Raw genomic sequence first — 16981 nt, 5'->3', positions numbered from 1 at the left:
CGACTTAATATCCCGAACGGTGATTTGTTACCACAGACTCTGGTCTCAAATGGTCCAGATCCCACCTTGCTGTTAGGCAACTTTTTGTTGTTCCAGGGACTCCATCATCCTCTGCAGTCTGAGTGTGTGGTTTCCCCTGTGGGCTCTTCCCTACATTCATAATGGAAACAGGACAACACTTGTGCTTTACACTCTGTTACTTCTTGAAAGGCAAAATAACTGCTGGCAGTTTTGCTTTGTAATTATACATCATGAACTTTGGCATAAAATGTATAGAAATGTTTTAAAAGAATAATCTAAAAATAAGGACAGAATATTACTGCAATTAAACACATTACAAAAAATGTCATTCTGTTGGTTAATTGCTAGATTAATGCAATTAAATTAAATTTCAATTAAACGTAACATCTAGGTGACGTTTGAACCCGAGTTGTTTCTTCACATCTTATAGACAACAAACATTTTAATGAGCAGAAGATTGAATCCTAATGAATTATTGTCCTTCTGTTGCATCACAGACAGCTATATAATTCTAATTACAATCATAATTGTTCAATTTGACCTAAAAATATTATTTTAAAAAGCTTTTTTTCTACCACCATCTTTGCTGCTGCGTAATTCTGTGATCAGACAGTTACTGAACTCCACTTAAACAAAACACAGCTTCCAGCACGCCTGCTGTTTTTATATTGCTTCTTGAAAACCCCATTCTGACCATTTGCATTACAGCATTTGTGATGTGTGTTTCAACTCATTTCCTCCTAAAGAGACCCTGCAAGTTCAAGTTCACTCTGGGAAAAGCACCCACCACATCCAGAACATATTCACAGCGCTTCACTTGTTCCACATTTTGTCATGTTGCAGCCTTATTTCAAAATGGAGAAAAGTCATTTTTGCCTCCAGATTCTACACATAAAACCGACAATGAGTGGAAAGTGAAAAACTTTCTGAACTTCTTAGAAATGTATTGTATAAAAAGTATCCAAACAAGACTGTAGCCTGGGAAACGAGACGCAAGTTGGGATCAGATGCAGCTGGAAAAAGCTAAGGCGAGGCAGTCAGGAAATACAACCACATTAACATGGAAACATTAAGATGGAGAAAGAAAGCAAAGAAGACAGGAGGAAGCTTTAAAGGTGGAATCATAGAGTGACAACAAAACCAAGAGATATAATGACCGTATGACTTTCAGGGAACAGCAGTTCATCCTGAGCAGAATTGCAAGCTAGAGAGAGAACTAGGGGTGGGTTTAAAAAAATCAGTTTCCCGATTCAAATCAATTTTAATTTGAATACTGTGATATTGATTTATTAAATCCTGAGATCAATTTTTAAATACAAACGTTTTTGTAAGAACAGCTAAAACAGCAAACGATTAAAGAGCAGGTAAATAAATTAAATTAATTTAAATTAAATATTTTTAATCTACAAGGTTTAGAGGGTTCTTTCAACAGTACATATCTGGGATAAATTATCATAATTATAATATTTCTGACTGGCGGATTCAAAATCGAATCAAATGAGGGATTGAATCAAATCGAACCTTGTGAATCAGCTGTAGAGATCAATGAGGGTACCCAGCCTTAAAGAGAAGTGTGGTTTTTATTTGTTACTGGAAGAGCTAAAAGCTTTTTGTTTGCACCTCTTACATCGGAACATTGATATCACTTTTTTAACTTTCGGAAACTTGGCTTCTTACTTCTCCCACTCCTGTCTGTTGCTGTGTTAGCTCATCCCAGAGGTGCAGGCAAGCAAGATGAAATACAGGTGTGCTTATTACCTCACCGAGTGAGTATTAACATCTAAGATGGGGAAAAAAGAAATAAAAAAAAAGAGAAATAAATAAAAGAAATAAATACATTTAAAAAAATCAAAAAATAATTCAAAAATGTTTTTCTTCTTTTTTTAAGAATCCTCTCTCACTGTCCCTCCTCCCCTATGTCTTTCTTTCTTTCTTTCTTTCTTTCTTTCTTTCTTTCTTTCTTTCTTTCTTTCCTATCCCCCAGTCATGTCTGCCTCGTCGAGCCCCCGCCTGTAACAACTTAAAATAAAATATATAAATAATAATAACAAAGGTCAGTCAAATGAACCAGCATGGCAAGGTTATGATGATCCACTTGGTAAAGTAAATCCGTTGGGCATCTTTCTTGGCTTTCAGACAAAGAAAAGAACCAAACGGCACAGGCAAAAAGAAAAAACAAATCTACGATTAGGCTGATTTTCAGTTCACCCCAGAAAACACTGCTTAAACAGAAAAGAGGGCTCGCTGCCTGTGTGCTTCCTTGTAATTATTGTGCATTTGCAAATGACTTACTGGTGCTGTGGAAGATAGTAATTACATAACAGTATCTGTGTGAGCAGTGGAGACAAGCAGGGTAGTGTTGCAGCTAACTGGACTGATGAATGGTGGGGATTATTAATTTGCTCTCATTTGGATAAGAGAGAAATTTTAGGACTACTTGATTGGATGCTGTGAACCAGAAGAGAGATGCCTCTTGGATTTTAAATTTAAAGGTTAACAGAGAGAAGCGGGAGAAGAAATGAACGGACAGGAGCAAAGGGGTGTGGCATCGAGGGCATAATGAATGAAGGAATAGAGGAGCAATAATAAAGCGGTCCTCCTGATTAAACTCTGGCTAAGCGCCATTAATTTGTAATATTGCGGAGACACAGAATATATATGATCATAAAAACAGCAGTGCTGGCAGCTGAATTGATTTAAACGGATGCTTTAAGGATACAGAAAGACAGATTCAGCTTGAAGCAGAGAAGTGTATCTTATTTGTTTTCTTCAGACTAACAAAACACAAATACTGTTTCCTTCAGCACAACCTGGAAACCTTGAAACTTGGATTTTTAAAAAAGATTTTAGTTATGATGCTTTAGTTTGGTTATATGTATGCATAAAAAACAAACCGGTCAGCCACAACATTCCAGTGAGTGAAGTAAAAGTAACCTAAACATTACTGTAGACGAGTGGTTCCCCAACTTTTTTTGCTAGGCCCCCCTTTGTTTTACAAGGCCTCCCCCCACCACAAACACATCCTCCAACCACACACACCCATATTTTGTTTTCAAACTCCACTGCTGTTTATTCCACACCTCAAACCTTTTGTAAACAATTAAACAAATAAAAGTAAACTGCAATAAGTTACAGGTTGCAATAAAATAGGCCACTAAAAAAAAACATCTTTATGGTGTAATTATTTTACATATAGTTGTTTTGTTGTTGTTGTTGTTGTTGTTGTTTTTACTGTGTAATAATATTCAACATTGCTATCAATACATTTTTCAAAAAATGCCTCTGTGCAAAAACATAAACAACTGTGGGATCCTGTTTGTCTGTGATTTGAACCGGGGGAACAAATTGTGGCAGGATCAGCCTGATGTTATTTGTATCTCACTGTAACTTTAATGTATAAAGAGCCAAAATTTCATCATAAGAGTTTGTGAACTAAAAATCAGGAATGTGGGATACTGTTTGTCCGTGATCTGGACAGCCCAGAGCGTGCTCCAGATGCAGGGGAAACTAATTCTGCTTGGCACTGCTGTTGTGCAGGTGAAACCAAAGGCAAGATATGCTTCATCATATGTTCTAGACTTTGGCTTGAAAGGAAGTTAGTTTGGAAACATATTTGGTGATGCTTCATCTCATCAGAATCAGAATCAGAAACTTTATTGTCATTGTCATGAGAACAACGAAATTAAGAATGGTCCCCGATCATTGCATCATCCCTAGCAATATCAAAATATAAATAAAACAATAAAATTCAATAAATAAAATAGATAGAATACTTAAAATACTAATAAGATATAACAGTAAAACATTCACATACATTCCCACACACATGCTTCAGACCGTGCATAGATTAACACAAGAGTGGCGTGATGGACATTTTTTGCTGTACATTTTAATTTTTTTTAACACTGGTGAGCCAGACGATGCACCTTTAATGCAGCGTTGAACCATCATTAGTTTCTGGAACTTCAAAGATTTCCTCTGTCCAAGCAGAATTCTGATTAACTTTAATTCAATAATGTATAACACACATCCCAATTCTTTGTTTACGGATAGGAGGGCATATGTTTTATATGCAAAAAATGTACCATCTGTTATGCAGCATGTACTTTCATAATGCCAGACAGAGTAAAATAAAACATAAATCTGTACTTTTGATTATTTTATTGCCGAATATCTTAAAATAGTCCTGAACAAGAAAAAAGATAAATTAAACAAGATTTAGATTTGAAATGAGTTACTAGCTATTGAAAAAAAAGAGTTGAGAGTAGAATTTGTTCTTTTTATTCATAAACCTTAAGAGGTAAAAATGATGCTGTATTTTGTTCTTTTGTTAAAATGTGTTACTTCTAAAATGTAGATTCATATTGTTTGTTCTCTTTTTCCTTCTTGAATGAATATAACAGGCTGCGGCAAACTTGTTTGATCTGGATTTATGTCTAAATGCCACCAGGGTTTCAAGAAATTGATCCTATTCATATGACATCCTGCACTTTTAATCTAATATATGGATCTGAGTTTCTGTAATAATAAAGTAGATCTTTAAAAGAGTTTCCAGCACCTGCATCTGCTTAGCAGCTTTCCTGCTCATCAGGAGGAATTGAGCGCTCACTGCTTGAGATGTGCAAGGCTTTGCTTTTCATTTGTGATGTTTTTCAAACTGAGAATTTAAAAGTATTTTGCTCAAACAAATTAACTTGGATGGCGGCACCGCATCGACAAATAAAGCAAGAAAAAAGAAAAAACACAGGTACGCTGTAATTCATATGAAATATTGAAAGTGAATACGCTGAAACACTTAACATGTTGCCTCACACTACGTACTGAGATGCTGTGATTGCCGTACCACAAACACTGTCATTTAGGCATTATGCAAGCGTGCTTTACTGTATCTGCCCTGCAAGCACTCATTATAGGCTGCTATGTTCCTGAAACCATGTGAAGATTAGTTGATCTGCACATGCAAATGGATTTGCTCCTGGTTGGTCCTGACACCAGAAAATGGAGCTGGCAAATTAAAGTAAAATTCTGCATAGTCTGTCTTGAATGACGGGCTAATCTTAGCTCTCTGTGCACATTTGTGGGTGTTGGAATATGATCTTTCTTTTTCCAGATATGCTTAGATGATTGTTTTTTTTAATCCTACCACATTTTCAAATAAACGAATTGAAATCAATTTAATTTTTTAATTTAAACTGGAAAAAGGTAAAGGCCGCAGATTATTAATTATTAGTAACATGTGTTATGAAATTATTGGTGGACTCCATCTTTCAAGGGTAAGAACAGCCAAGAGGCTTGAAAGAAACAAACTGCAACAACTGGGGCTGAAATACTTAGCTAAAGTGGAAGTGCCAGAAACTGCACTCCTCTGGCTCCAAAAGTCTCTTCAGACTTCCATGTTAAAAAGCTCAACTTTAGATCAGCTATAACAGGTATCTATCCATTCATTGTCTGCCGCTTATCCTTTTCAGGTTGCGGGGAGGGGCTGGAGCCTATCCCAGCTGTCTTGGGGCCAAGAGGCCCAGGTCGCCAGTCTGAATGTGAGTGCAAAGACATTCGCATTCACATTCACACCTATGGGCAATTTAGAGTTTCCAGTTAACCTATCCCCATTGCACAACTCCCACCACTGCATGTCTTTGGAGGAAGCCCAGGGAGAATATCCAAACTCCACACAGAAAGACCGCGACCTGATGGTGGAATTGAACTCGGCACCTTCTTCAGTGCTAACCACGGTGCCACCGTGCTGCCATATAACAGGTAAAAACAGGTTAAAAAAAGTGTGGTGGTCTCTGTAGGTAGTTTGGTCCTTCATGAGAGGGTCACTTCTTTTATAACTCACCAGCTAAATTTCAAACATGAGGAATGTTTTGCTATTCTTGTCTGCTGGAGCAGTTGTTCTCAAACATTTCACAATGAGTACCACCTCATAAAATATATGGCCAGTACCACCCTTATGACCGACATTAAAGTACAGTAGTATAGGCCTATTTAACACAATATACAGTTTACACAAGACAATTTTAAATCTGACATGATGTTTTTTATTTTAACTGTCATAAACAGGATGTGACAAGTGGTGGTAATAACAACCGTAGTGCATTAAAACATTCACAGCAGGTGGGATATCTGGTCTTTAAGTGATGAACCATGCTTTCGGGTCCAAAATACTCTGCGTTTGTTAAGGCTGTTGTGTTTTTAACATGTTTCAATGCTTGTTCTACTGAATCTAAACAAGCCCCTTGAAAAAAAAGAAAAGAAACGCAGCACATCATTATATGCTAAGCTAGCCCAACTTCAGTAAGACGTAAGAACGTCACTGCTGGTTAGTTTTCTGTCTTCATTTATATTTATGTTGTATATTTATAAATGAATGTTGTATATGTTGTATATTTACATTTATGTTGGAAGTGATAGCAGAGCTGTACATTTAAATTTTTCTGAAATTCCTCAGTCAGATCATGGTATATTATTTAGTCGCATTAAAGAAAAACAACTTCCCGCATGCCACTAGAGGGAGCTCATGCACCTCCAGTGGTACACGTACCGCAGTTTCGGAATGAGTGTGCTAGAGGATTCTAGCTGCTCACAAAGTCCTGGTCTTCATATCTTTGGTTTCATGATGCTCCAAACGGTCTCAGTCGGTGAAAGGTCAGGACTTCAGGCAGGTCATTTCAGCACCTGGACTTTTCGAAGTCAGGTTGTTACAATAAAGTCAGATGTGGTTTCTGAAATATGAAAGGCCTTCCCTGAAAAAGGCATAGAATCGGAGATGATGTTGCTCTTAAACCTTTATATACCTTTCTGTACTGGAGGCACTTTTCCAGATGTTGTTCCAGATTGGCAAGCTGCCAATTCCAAAGCCATTATTGTTCCTTGCATCCAGAGATTTCTACAGATTCTCTGACACGTTTGGTAACATTGTGTTCTGGGGGCCTCTGGATGTCTGGAGTTTTGATCTCCTCCACACCTGCTTCACGCCCTGGAGGACGGGGCTGTGGCCCCCCCACACCCTCTAGCAGATTATTACATGAAGGAACCTTTAAAAAAAACAAAAAAACAAGCGCGTCCATGCTCACAGGTGTACACACGGGTGATCACACCCACAAACTACACCCTTTTTGGCTCCTACCTCAAAGCACACTGTGTTCTGTTGATCTTATGTGCTGCACAATAATGTTGAATATTTAGTATTTACTGTCATATTCCCATATATCATTGTGATGTTGTTTACTCTATTACTCTTGTTCTCTTCTGCTTGTTTTCTTTTTTCTTTCTCAGCAGGTGATCCAGGTGATTGATATATGCTTTTTTTTTTCTCTGCTCATTCTGTTGGTTTTTGGTTTTTGCCCTTCTCCCCCGTCCCTCTTCTCAGCTGTTTCTCTTTCCCTCTTTCTTTCTCCCCTTCTTTCCCCCAGTCCAGTCTGTCCCGTATTCAGTAAGTGAAAATAAAATAAACAATAAAAGGTGAATCAAATGGACCATTACGGCAAGGCTGGGATGGTCAATTTGGTAAAGTAAATCCGTTGGGCATCTTTCTTTGCCTTTAGACAACAATTCTGATGGCAAAAGAGCCAAACGGGACAAGCAAAAAAAACCAAACCCCCCCCCCCCCCCCCAAAAAACAAACAAACCATTGTGTACTGTGGATGAGGAGATGTTCAAAGTCATTATTTTCCATTAAGAAACACTATTATGACATTTTTTGCAATTTATAAATGCAGGTTTGTTGCAGATTGGAGAACCCCTGCCCATCTTTACTTCTGACAAACTGTGTCTCTCTAAGATGCTCTTTTTATACCCATCATGTTACTGACCTGTTAATTAACCTTATTAGATGCAAAATGTTCATCCTGCTCTTTCGTTTTAACACTGGTTACTTTTTCAGCCTTTTGTTGCCAACATCTATCATATGTGTTGCTGGCATAGAATTTAAAATGAGCTAATATTTTACAGAAAATAGTACATCAGTTTAAACATTTGATATGTTTTCTATGTTCTGTTGTGAATACAGAAATCATTTCATTCTGTTTTTCTTTTACATAGTGTTCCAACTTTTTTTGGAATTGCGATTGTACATATTAGGAAAGGCACTGACACACACACATACACTCTTTCCTATAGTGATTACCCAGCCCACAGCCCACTGTCGCTATAAGGATTAGCTCTTCTGTCACCATCCAGGATCTTGTGCTTTAAAGAGGGAAACAGCCTGAATTACAGCCAAGCTGACAGTATGCACTTCATAGCTCCTATTTCACTGTCTCAGACTCTCTGTATATATCTCTGACTTGATCCAGTTCAAACCACCTTCGGGAGCAAAGTCTCATTGCTCTATATTTAAGTGTGCTTGTTATCTAGATGTGTAGCTATCCATGCTGCAGGAGTTTGTGTAAGGATAGGAGGGCATATGGCTGGAAGAGTAAAGAAAGAGATGTTGACACGCAAGCATTTAAAACAGACACGCACGCACACACACACACACACACACACACACACTCACACTATCTATCCATAAAAATGCAAACAAACACTGTCAGTGAACTGGCATGCAGTTCAGATGAGGTCTGATGGGCTTGGCTGGGCTGGCAGTCGAGTGCTTTGGGAGGATCAAACTATAGCTCTTATCTCTCTGGCCTGATGGTCTAACCTCTATTCCCTGCCATCAGTCGCACACATACACACTCAGGCACACACACATACACACTCAGGCACACACTCAAACACACTCTCAGGCACACACACACAAACAGGCACTGTACTGATTGTGTTAACTACCTCACTTTTAGCCACCTGACTGAATACAGCTGAAGTAGCTAAACTGCAGCAGAGAGCATAAATCTGTGCATCTGTTAAGGGAAAAGAGACGTCTTTCTGCAGGCACTCGTAGGCAGTTTCTGTGTTAGAAACAAAAAAACTGCACCCCGCCTGCATAGGTGTCCGGCTTGTAGCATGAAGAGGAATTGTATTCCAATAAATCATCTGCTTAAACTCAGACTTTGAATCATAAATGATTTTATGGATTCATTAAAAACAAATGTAGTTATACTATATATAAAAGCAGTGCTATGAGTAATTGCTCTTACAAAGTCTGATTCTGCGAGCCTTGCGTATTAGTGATTCATGTGCCTTAGGACATGCAGTACTGAAATGATCAGCTAATGCTTGCAAGCTTGATCATAAACCTCGTAAATAAGAGGTCCATATCACCACCATCTCCCCATGTACTCTGGCATCACTGTTTGAAGACATGCATGTGTGACTGACACAGAAACAACAATTCTTCAATTCCTGGACTCCACGTGCTCTATCTCCAGCCTCGGTGGTGCTCGTCTCATATTGTGAGAGTGCACCTTGTACAGTTCTGTCTCTCTGTTATAGGATCCACAGTGGATCCTACTACATGACAATATCTCCCCCCGAGCTGTTGTCCTGGCTCTTCCTTGCCATAGCATGTGTGTGTATATATAGTATATATTGCATATATTATATATAATGTTCCCCCCCCCCACACCATCTTCGTTGAGGAGCATGTCAGGTTACATTTCACTGTGTGTTATACTTTGCATGTGACGAATACAGAACCTTGAACCTTAGCTGTGAAACGTTTAAGATTTTGGAGTTAAAGATTTTGATGGCATATGGTGAACAAGGCATTGTTGCCAAAGAAAAATAAAGAGAAATATGAATTCTTTACAGCACATGGTTAAATGTAGTCTTTGCATACACCTAATTAAACTTTAAATGCATTTTGACTCTGATGAAGAGAGGTGATAAACTCTCTAAATCTTTGAGTAATAAAAAGAAAGTCAATCAAGTTTTTCTAATCAAATAAACGCCCTCATTTCTATTACTTTGCTGCTTCTCATGACTAGCACAATGTGAAGTTATGCAGCAAGCGACCTTCAGTTGCTAGGAAAACCATTTAAAGATGTTCAGAGAGGAGCAGAGACGTCTCCATTAAATTAGTTTTTCCCTCTCTTCTGTTGTATAATTGCTTATGCTCAGATGTACATTGTGCTGAAGTACCTGCATGCCAAAAGTAATTACAGTTTTCTCAAGGTGCAGTAATAACTCTTATAGAAGTGTCAGTTAAATGGAAATGCCTGTTTGTCATCAGGCCATGACTTACTGCTCTTTGAACCTCCAAAGCTTTGCCGTTTTTTTTTTAAAATTTTGAAACATTTCATAAATGTTGTAAAAACTGGTATTTGATGCAGAGTCCAGTTGCATGGCTCCGATAAGAACTCAAATTTACACAGTGCTGTCAGACTTTAACCTGATAACAGCTCACAGTGAAGCTAGCAATCAGACAAATGAAGAAATCCACGTTTTTTTTCTGCCTCCACATTCCAAGCCATTAGCACTTTCTATGGGTAAAGAAATTATAGTTGGACATTCGTGTCAAACAGCCAAAACTTCAGAGAAAAATAGAAAAGAACCTTTTTGAGGGTTTAGTTGGAACATAAGCCTTCAAATAAACAAAAGGAACAAAGAATTAAAGCAAGCTGGATATAGACAATTTTTTTCTATGTGTGAATTAGATTTAGCCATGCCATTCAGGCATTTATTAAAAGAAAAAATGGAAAAGGATCCCCATTGTGAGAAATTTGAAAAGTGCACGCTGAAAGAGTTCAAATTTCTTTGAATTTAGTCTAATGAATCAGACCTCTCAGGAGCGCTGGTCATGTGTACGGGAAAGTGTCGTGGAGAGACACGAGGCTAACAAAAAATACTGCATGTTTGGTTGTCGTTAACATTGTTAAGGGTTTTCATGTTGAGTGTTTTCATGCGTGTTGTCCGAGCTCAGGCTCAAAGCAGCCTGTGAAACAGTCATGAAAAGGTGCTGTGCTGACTGTCATGCAAAAAAGCGACTTTATAAGTAAATTTATTTTTAGAATAGTTATAAACAGAAGTAAGTTTTATGTTGGGAGCACATAGACAAAGCAGGGATGCATCACCATGGCAACCAAAAAACAGTGCTTGAAAAGAATAGGAGTTATTGTAGTTTTAAGTAGACCTAACCCAGTAGTTTTAAAACAGCTACATCTTACTCCCTAATGCAGTTTGAATTAATAACACAATAAAAAAGAAACACAAACGATGTGTGAAAATCTTTGAAGTGTGTGACTTGAACTGTTAAACTGGAGTCTCTGCTGCAAACTGCAAAATGATTTCCACCAACAACAAAACCACCAAATGTGGATTCCCCCCCCCCCCCCCCCCCCCTTTTTAGAATGTGGGAAATATGTCAGTGTGATTCATACACATGAGAATCTGTGTCTGGAAACACAAAGTAATAGATTACAGGTCATGGTTGGTTCATATGTACTACAGTTAGACTAGCAAAACTCTAAAAGCAGGTCATCATTTCCTTGTTTTAGAGATTCTGATGGCTTTAAAGCCACGTTGAAGAAGAAGATGTGTATCTTACTTCTTCTGTGCAAAGTTCAAGATTTAGTTCACTTTAATAATTAAGTTGCATTTATTCCTGAGTCTGATATACTTTATTTAAAATGGGTTTGATATTAAATTTTCGATTCTATTTCATTTTGGTAGGTTTTATATAAGTTTGCAGTTGTGTCACACGAATTTGAATGAATCCCGACACATTCCCATCCACATGGCGCTTTTCTCCGCCTGAAAAACAAATTCCTGTGCTTTCCCACAGTGGTGAACATTTTTCTGAGGGTTGTTGGCTTAATTTATAAAAATGGCTGTAGCTGTCCATCTACAGCCAGGAAACGGCACTGCATTTTAAAACATTTTGGTATTCAGTGCACAGAAAACCAGGAGCTCCACAAAATAAAGTGCTTCATGAATGCTGATCCCAGATGTCTTCAAGCTGGTGAAGTTGTGAAAAGGTCAAAAGTAACACTGCCAGTGTAAACCCTCAGAGTGATGTTATCCAGCATGCATCTACGGGCAGGTTGCTGTCTTTCAAGCAATCAATCAAAACAACAGTTATTTTGGAAAAGTCTTTACCAGAATTGCAACCATTGTTTTTATACTTTGTGACACCAGAGACATTTGGCTGTAACTTCATACAGAGATTCAAAAGCTTCCAATTCATAGGATACAACATAGAGACATTTATTTCTTGTTTCAATACCAAAACCATGTGGTTGTCCCTCCCATCAGCCCCAGAAAGCAGCATTGTTCATTAATAACCAAAAAAATGGAAAACAAAACAAACATCCACTCCCGTAGAGCCCCGTAGCCCACTGTCCTTCTCAGTCCTTCTGTTCATTCGTTCAAGCAACCAAATAATAATTCACAGGCGAGCGTGTGTGCATATGAGTGTGAAAATATAATTTGTAATAAAAACAAAAATAATCTAGACTGGTTTCCAACACTGGCCAAACTGGAGTCAGTATCTCCACAATCTGCCCTCCCAAATCCGAGTGGCTCCAAATGAAACCCTAGTTTTTCCTTGTCTCGTCCCTCGTGGCTTCCCAGCACAGACACACACACGCGCACACACAAAGCTGGGGAGTTTTTGTTTTGCGTCGTAAATCCTCAAAGTGTTTTTGATTACCACAGACGGCTGCGTTGTAATTCTTGGCTGGGTAACAGTTTTTCAAAAGGCAAAGGGGGGTGAAATTGGTGTGGTGGCTCCTTTTTCTCGTTGGTCGTTTTTGATTCCGCGCAGGCTCGCAGAATCCGATTCACGACTCGCGGACGTGCGGCGGGACATTAATGGAGTTCTTCATCGAGCCAGAACCAAAATGTGAGAATACAAAACCAAGAGAACGAAAAAAACAAACAAAAATAGTTACATCATTCCTGTGTTCTTCAACTTTACTTGGTCACTTTTGAATTCCATATATTTATATCCATATATATTTATATATATATATTTATATATTCTTTTTACAATTAAAAACACCATGGATCTGACAGACTATTTGGTTTCTTTTTGTCTAAGTAGAAGTGTTTCTCTTGTTTGGTAAATAAATGCATGTGAATATTTTTTTTTCTTTTTCCATACTGTCAGTCGGTGTAAAGGCGGCCACTCGAGAAGTGTTTGTATGCTCGTGTACATACAGTATGCATATCATCAGCACATTTCGGATTATCCATGATATTACATTTTTCTTTTTTGTTTTTTAATTCAGCATTTTCATTCTCATCCCACAGATGCAGAACACCAGAGTCTGTCAAACAGTGTAAAACAGTAAGTGAATGTCCTAAATCGTGCCCTCTCATTGGCCGGTTTGGCCCAGGTCTCTGTGTGATAGGCTGGGGCTGAGTAGCTGGGTCTGCGTGGGTCCGTTACAGCTCAGCGCCCCGGCACTTCCTCCGTTAACGTTCAGGAAGCAAACAGTTTCTCTGGCTTCCACCAGTGCAACCGTTGAGGTGCCGGTGAAGACTCCGCCCCCCTCCTGCTTCCTGTGAGCCAGCGCCAACGCCCTGAGTTGCTCCTGTGCCTCTTCGAGCAGCAGGGCCACCTCATCCTGCTGCCGTCCAATGGCAGACGAGCAGGAAGATGAAAACAACGGGGCGTGCGCTGCCTTTTCATTCTTCTCCTCCTTGCAAGGCATGGCCCCACAGGTGACTGACATCGTTGTGGTCGCTGGGGTGGTTTGCATGCAAGACACCTCATTGTCATGGTGACACTGCACAGATGGAATGATGGGAATAGAGCAGGAGCGGAACGGGGGAGGTGGGGAGTGGCTTTGACGGCGTCCCGGCCTTCTCAGGCTGCGAGTGGTGGGATTGGGTTCAGATGGAGGACACAGATGTGCGCGTACCTCCACGCAGCCGCTCCAAGGCGATGGCGACAATGCCTGCATCGCAGGAGCTTGCATATGTAGGAAGGTGTCATCACACTGGTTCTCTCCCTGCACTTGGACACTAGAGAAGAAGGAAAATGGGGAATGAAGACAAACAAGACAGAGACAAAAAAGGAAAAGGAAAGGAGTGAAGGTTATTCAGCTGGATAAAAACTTCCACACTTCACTTGGAGAAGTCATCGTGTCTCGGGTGTGTTTTCAACTCAATCGCTTTTTCAAACTCCCACGTTGAAGCCCTGACAGAATACACACAGGCGCAGCTCTCCGCCCTCTGCCATCTCACAGGCTAACCACGGATGCGGAGGGGGAAGAAGATGAGTCTGACATTTTTCTTTCATCTCTTTATATCCAAGTCTGCACACACGCACTCAAAAAAACCCTCAACTCCTGTACATAAGTAAGGAGGTAACAGAGAGTTCATTTTTTAATTATTGATTTTAATGACTGTGTTTGTGTCGGAGAGTGTGTGTTTAAGGTGGCGAGCTTTTCTCAAGGACAACTGAGGAAGTCACATCATGTGTGCTAATTTTTCCTCCTTAAAAAAAGCAGAAAGTGGTTTTCGGTCAAGATCGTTCACTTTGAAAAGCTTTTGTGCACATAAAGTGCAAAACAGCACTCACGTTTTTAAACCAGCACCATAATACTCAGTGCCTGCTTCTCCTTCCTCACCCCTCAGATTTGAATGTTTTCACAAATCTGACTTGTGCTGCTTTACCTGTCAACATCCCGTGTATAGTACTGTATGTTCAAATGGCGCTGCTGGGTAAATCAGTATTTCAGTCCATTTCCATTTCTGTGCTCTACTGATTTAGTCTGTTTGTCCTCGTGCTCAGCCTAGCCAAATTATACCTTTCATTGTGTGCCCGCTACTCTTTCACAATCAGTGGCGGCATTTACATGAACACAAGAAGCCAGGTTACAGGCAGAGATCGGCTCACGGAGTAAAAAACACTGCTGTCTGGAGTGTTATTTATTTATTTGTTGTCAGAGCATTCAAAGTAAAAGGTGCGGTGAGACAGCAACGTAACAGGAGCCACTGCTTTTACCTTCCTCACAGTGAGAATACAGAACAGTTTTAACTTTGGGGTGTGAAAGCTGACTGCCAAAAGAGACCGAAACCATCAGTATTTGTGTCATTTTCAAGTCTGGCTTGATGCAAAGATGCACTGCTGTCACTTATCCTGTTGCACTGCTCCAACAGCAATACTGATGAACATTTGCTAATACACAGACATATAAAAGGCTCATTGCATTTTCATATTCATGTGAAGCAGGTTCGATGCAAGGTTATAGATGCGTGAGACGTTTTTGGAAGAGAGGGAAAGGAAGACGGAGATACCACTGTCGTTTGGAGTGCCCCAAAATTTGGTTGCTGCAAAGACAAAGTTGATATTGGGCTGATACAACTCTTGGTAATAGTTAGGAAAGGCTTATGATTGAAGATATTAAAATAAAATCATGATTATTTGTGATAATTGTGATTTGTGATTCACCTGTGATTGCTAACTGAAGCTCTGGCACAGAACTCACAGAGATCAGTCCACAAACATGACTTACACCCTTATATGTTTGTAAATGCTGGCACTGGGTGGAAATCATGAACTTTGAAGTAGAAACCGATTGCTAGCTTACAGTTACATGGTGAAAAAATGAAACCTAACTAATATTTAGTCAGCAATAAGGTGCAAAAAGATGGATCTAAGCACCAGAGAATGTTGGACGTCTTTGAAGGTGTAAGTTTGACACTTTGGCTGTCACCCTGTCCATATGCTAATGCACATACCTGCTATAGTTGGTAAATAACTCTATACATTACAAGGCAAAACATCCTGCTGTAAAAGCTAATACTTGGGTGTAATAACTAAGAGCATAAACATGTTAGCAAAATATTTACTGACACCACAAATCGAGTAAGAAGTAGGGTCATTTTCTCACAGACTTGTACGCAATCTTTTTGCAATCAGAGGATTTGTTTGTCTTCTTTATATAGACATAAAAATCTCGCTTATGCAGAAAGCGGGCACTAACCTGCCTGTATCAGCTCAATAAAGGCAATAACTGCTTATTAAACCACTACTGTTATTCCACACTTTTATCTCCATTGTAACTTTAGCCTCTACTTTCTTTGTGTCAATTATGGCGAGCGTCTGTATGGAAAATGAATAAAAGTGTGGAGAAGTCAGATTTTTTGTGCAACAGTATAGGCACTTGGGTCTTGTTATTCTGTCTTTCTTGAACATAAACGCTTTCGTCCTCTTTCCAGGACTGACCATTCCCCTCAGCATTATCAGTGTTTAAATTCAGCTGTAATCAAGAGCAGAGCTTCATTATCTTTGTGTAATAATTCATAATCCTTTGCCAAGCCAAGCCTTTATTGCCATGTTCAGATTAAACTTGGGGTCCCTCTTCCTTATGATACCCTCATCACACACGCTTCTGCTCTCCATCAAAGTGTGCAAAAATAGCGGTGGGTGGAGAAGGTGCCTTTTCAGACTCAAAGGAAATCGCATCCTTGTTTTATCTCCGCAGTGTTTTTCCGAGACATGAAAACCTCTCCGAAAACGACAGCGGAGGTTTAGTGGGCCCACAGAGAGGATCCTGCAAGCGATAAGAGAGGATGATGCGAGGGTGCTAATTCCCAAGATAACATTCACAGACAAATCTCTCTTTTGATGGGCTGAAACACAATCAGATTGCAAAAGTCTATGAAGCATAGTTCAAATATAGACCCCGGAGCGAAGCGGCAGCAGCTACGGGGGAATTACAGAGAGATTGTGTGCAAGTGAGGTGAGATAAGTGACCAGCCTTTTATCTTTAATGGGAGCTCATTACATGTACAAGTGTTAACAGTCATTTTCATTAATCTATTGCCCTACAGATCATTTCTTAATATATCCCTTGTTTCTGTTGATAAATTCAGAATACGATCCCTTTTGTTAAACGACGCAGTCATCTTACAACACTGAGAAACGTACAAAGAAGGAGCATGCGTGCATTTTATTTGCAGGTAGGTGTGCACGCCTACTCATCAAGACTTAAAAAAGCAGTGTTTTCTCTAATTGAAGGTTGTGCATATACGACAAATCGAGAGGAGGGGAAATCCAGCATGTCCCACAGAAAAAGAAAACAAATAAATTCATGCAACTTCTCTCCGTCATCCATTTTGT

General features: G+C 39.4%; 1 protein-coding gene across 2 annotated transcripts in view; it reads right to left on the bottom strand.

Annotated features, from left to right (window-relative positions):
* Nucleotides 1-11964: 11964 nt before the first annotated feature.
* The window catches only part of nrg3a (neuregulin 3a), a 360904-nt gene continuing 355887 nt past the window's right edge, over nt 11965-16981 (bottom strand). For both annotated transcript variants that reach the window (XM_082557497.1, XM_082557498.1), the window contains one exon: nt 11965-13875. In XM_082557497.1, the coding sequence (XP_082413623.1) occupies nt 13224-13875 (652 nt within the window). In that variant the 3' untranslated portion in view covers nt 11965-13223. The remainder of the gene's footprint in view (nt 13876-16981) is intronic.

This window comes from Aulonocara stuartgranti, assembly GCF_965226115.1.
Source record: "Aulonocara stuartgranti genome assembly, chromosome: 13".
NCBI lineage: Eukaryota > Metazoa > Chordata > Actinopteri > Cichliformes > Cichlidae > Aulonocara > Aulonocara stuartgranti.
This window is presented reverse-complemented; position numbering and strand designations above follow the sequence as displayed.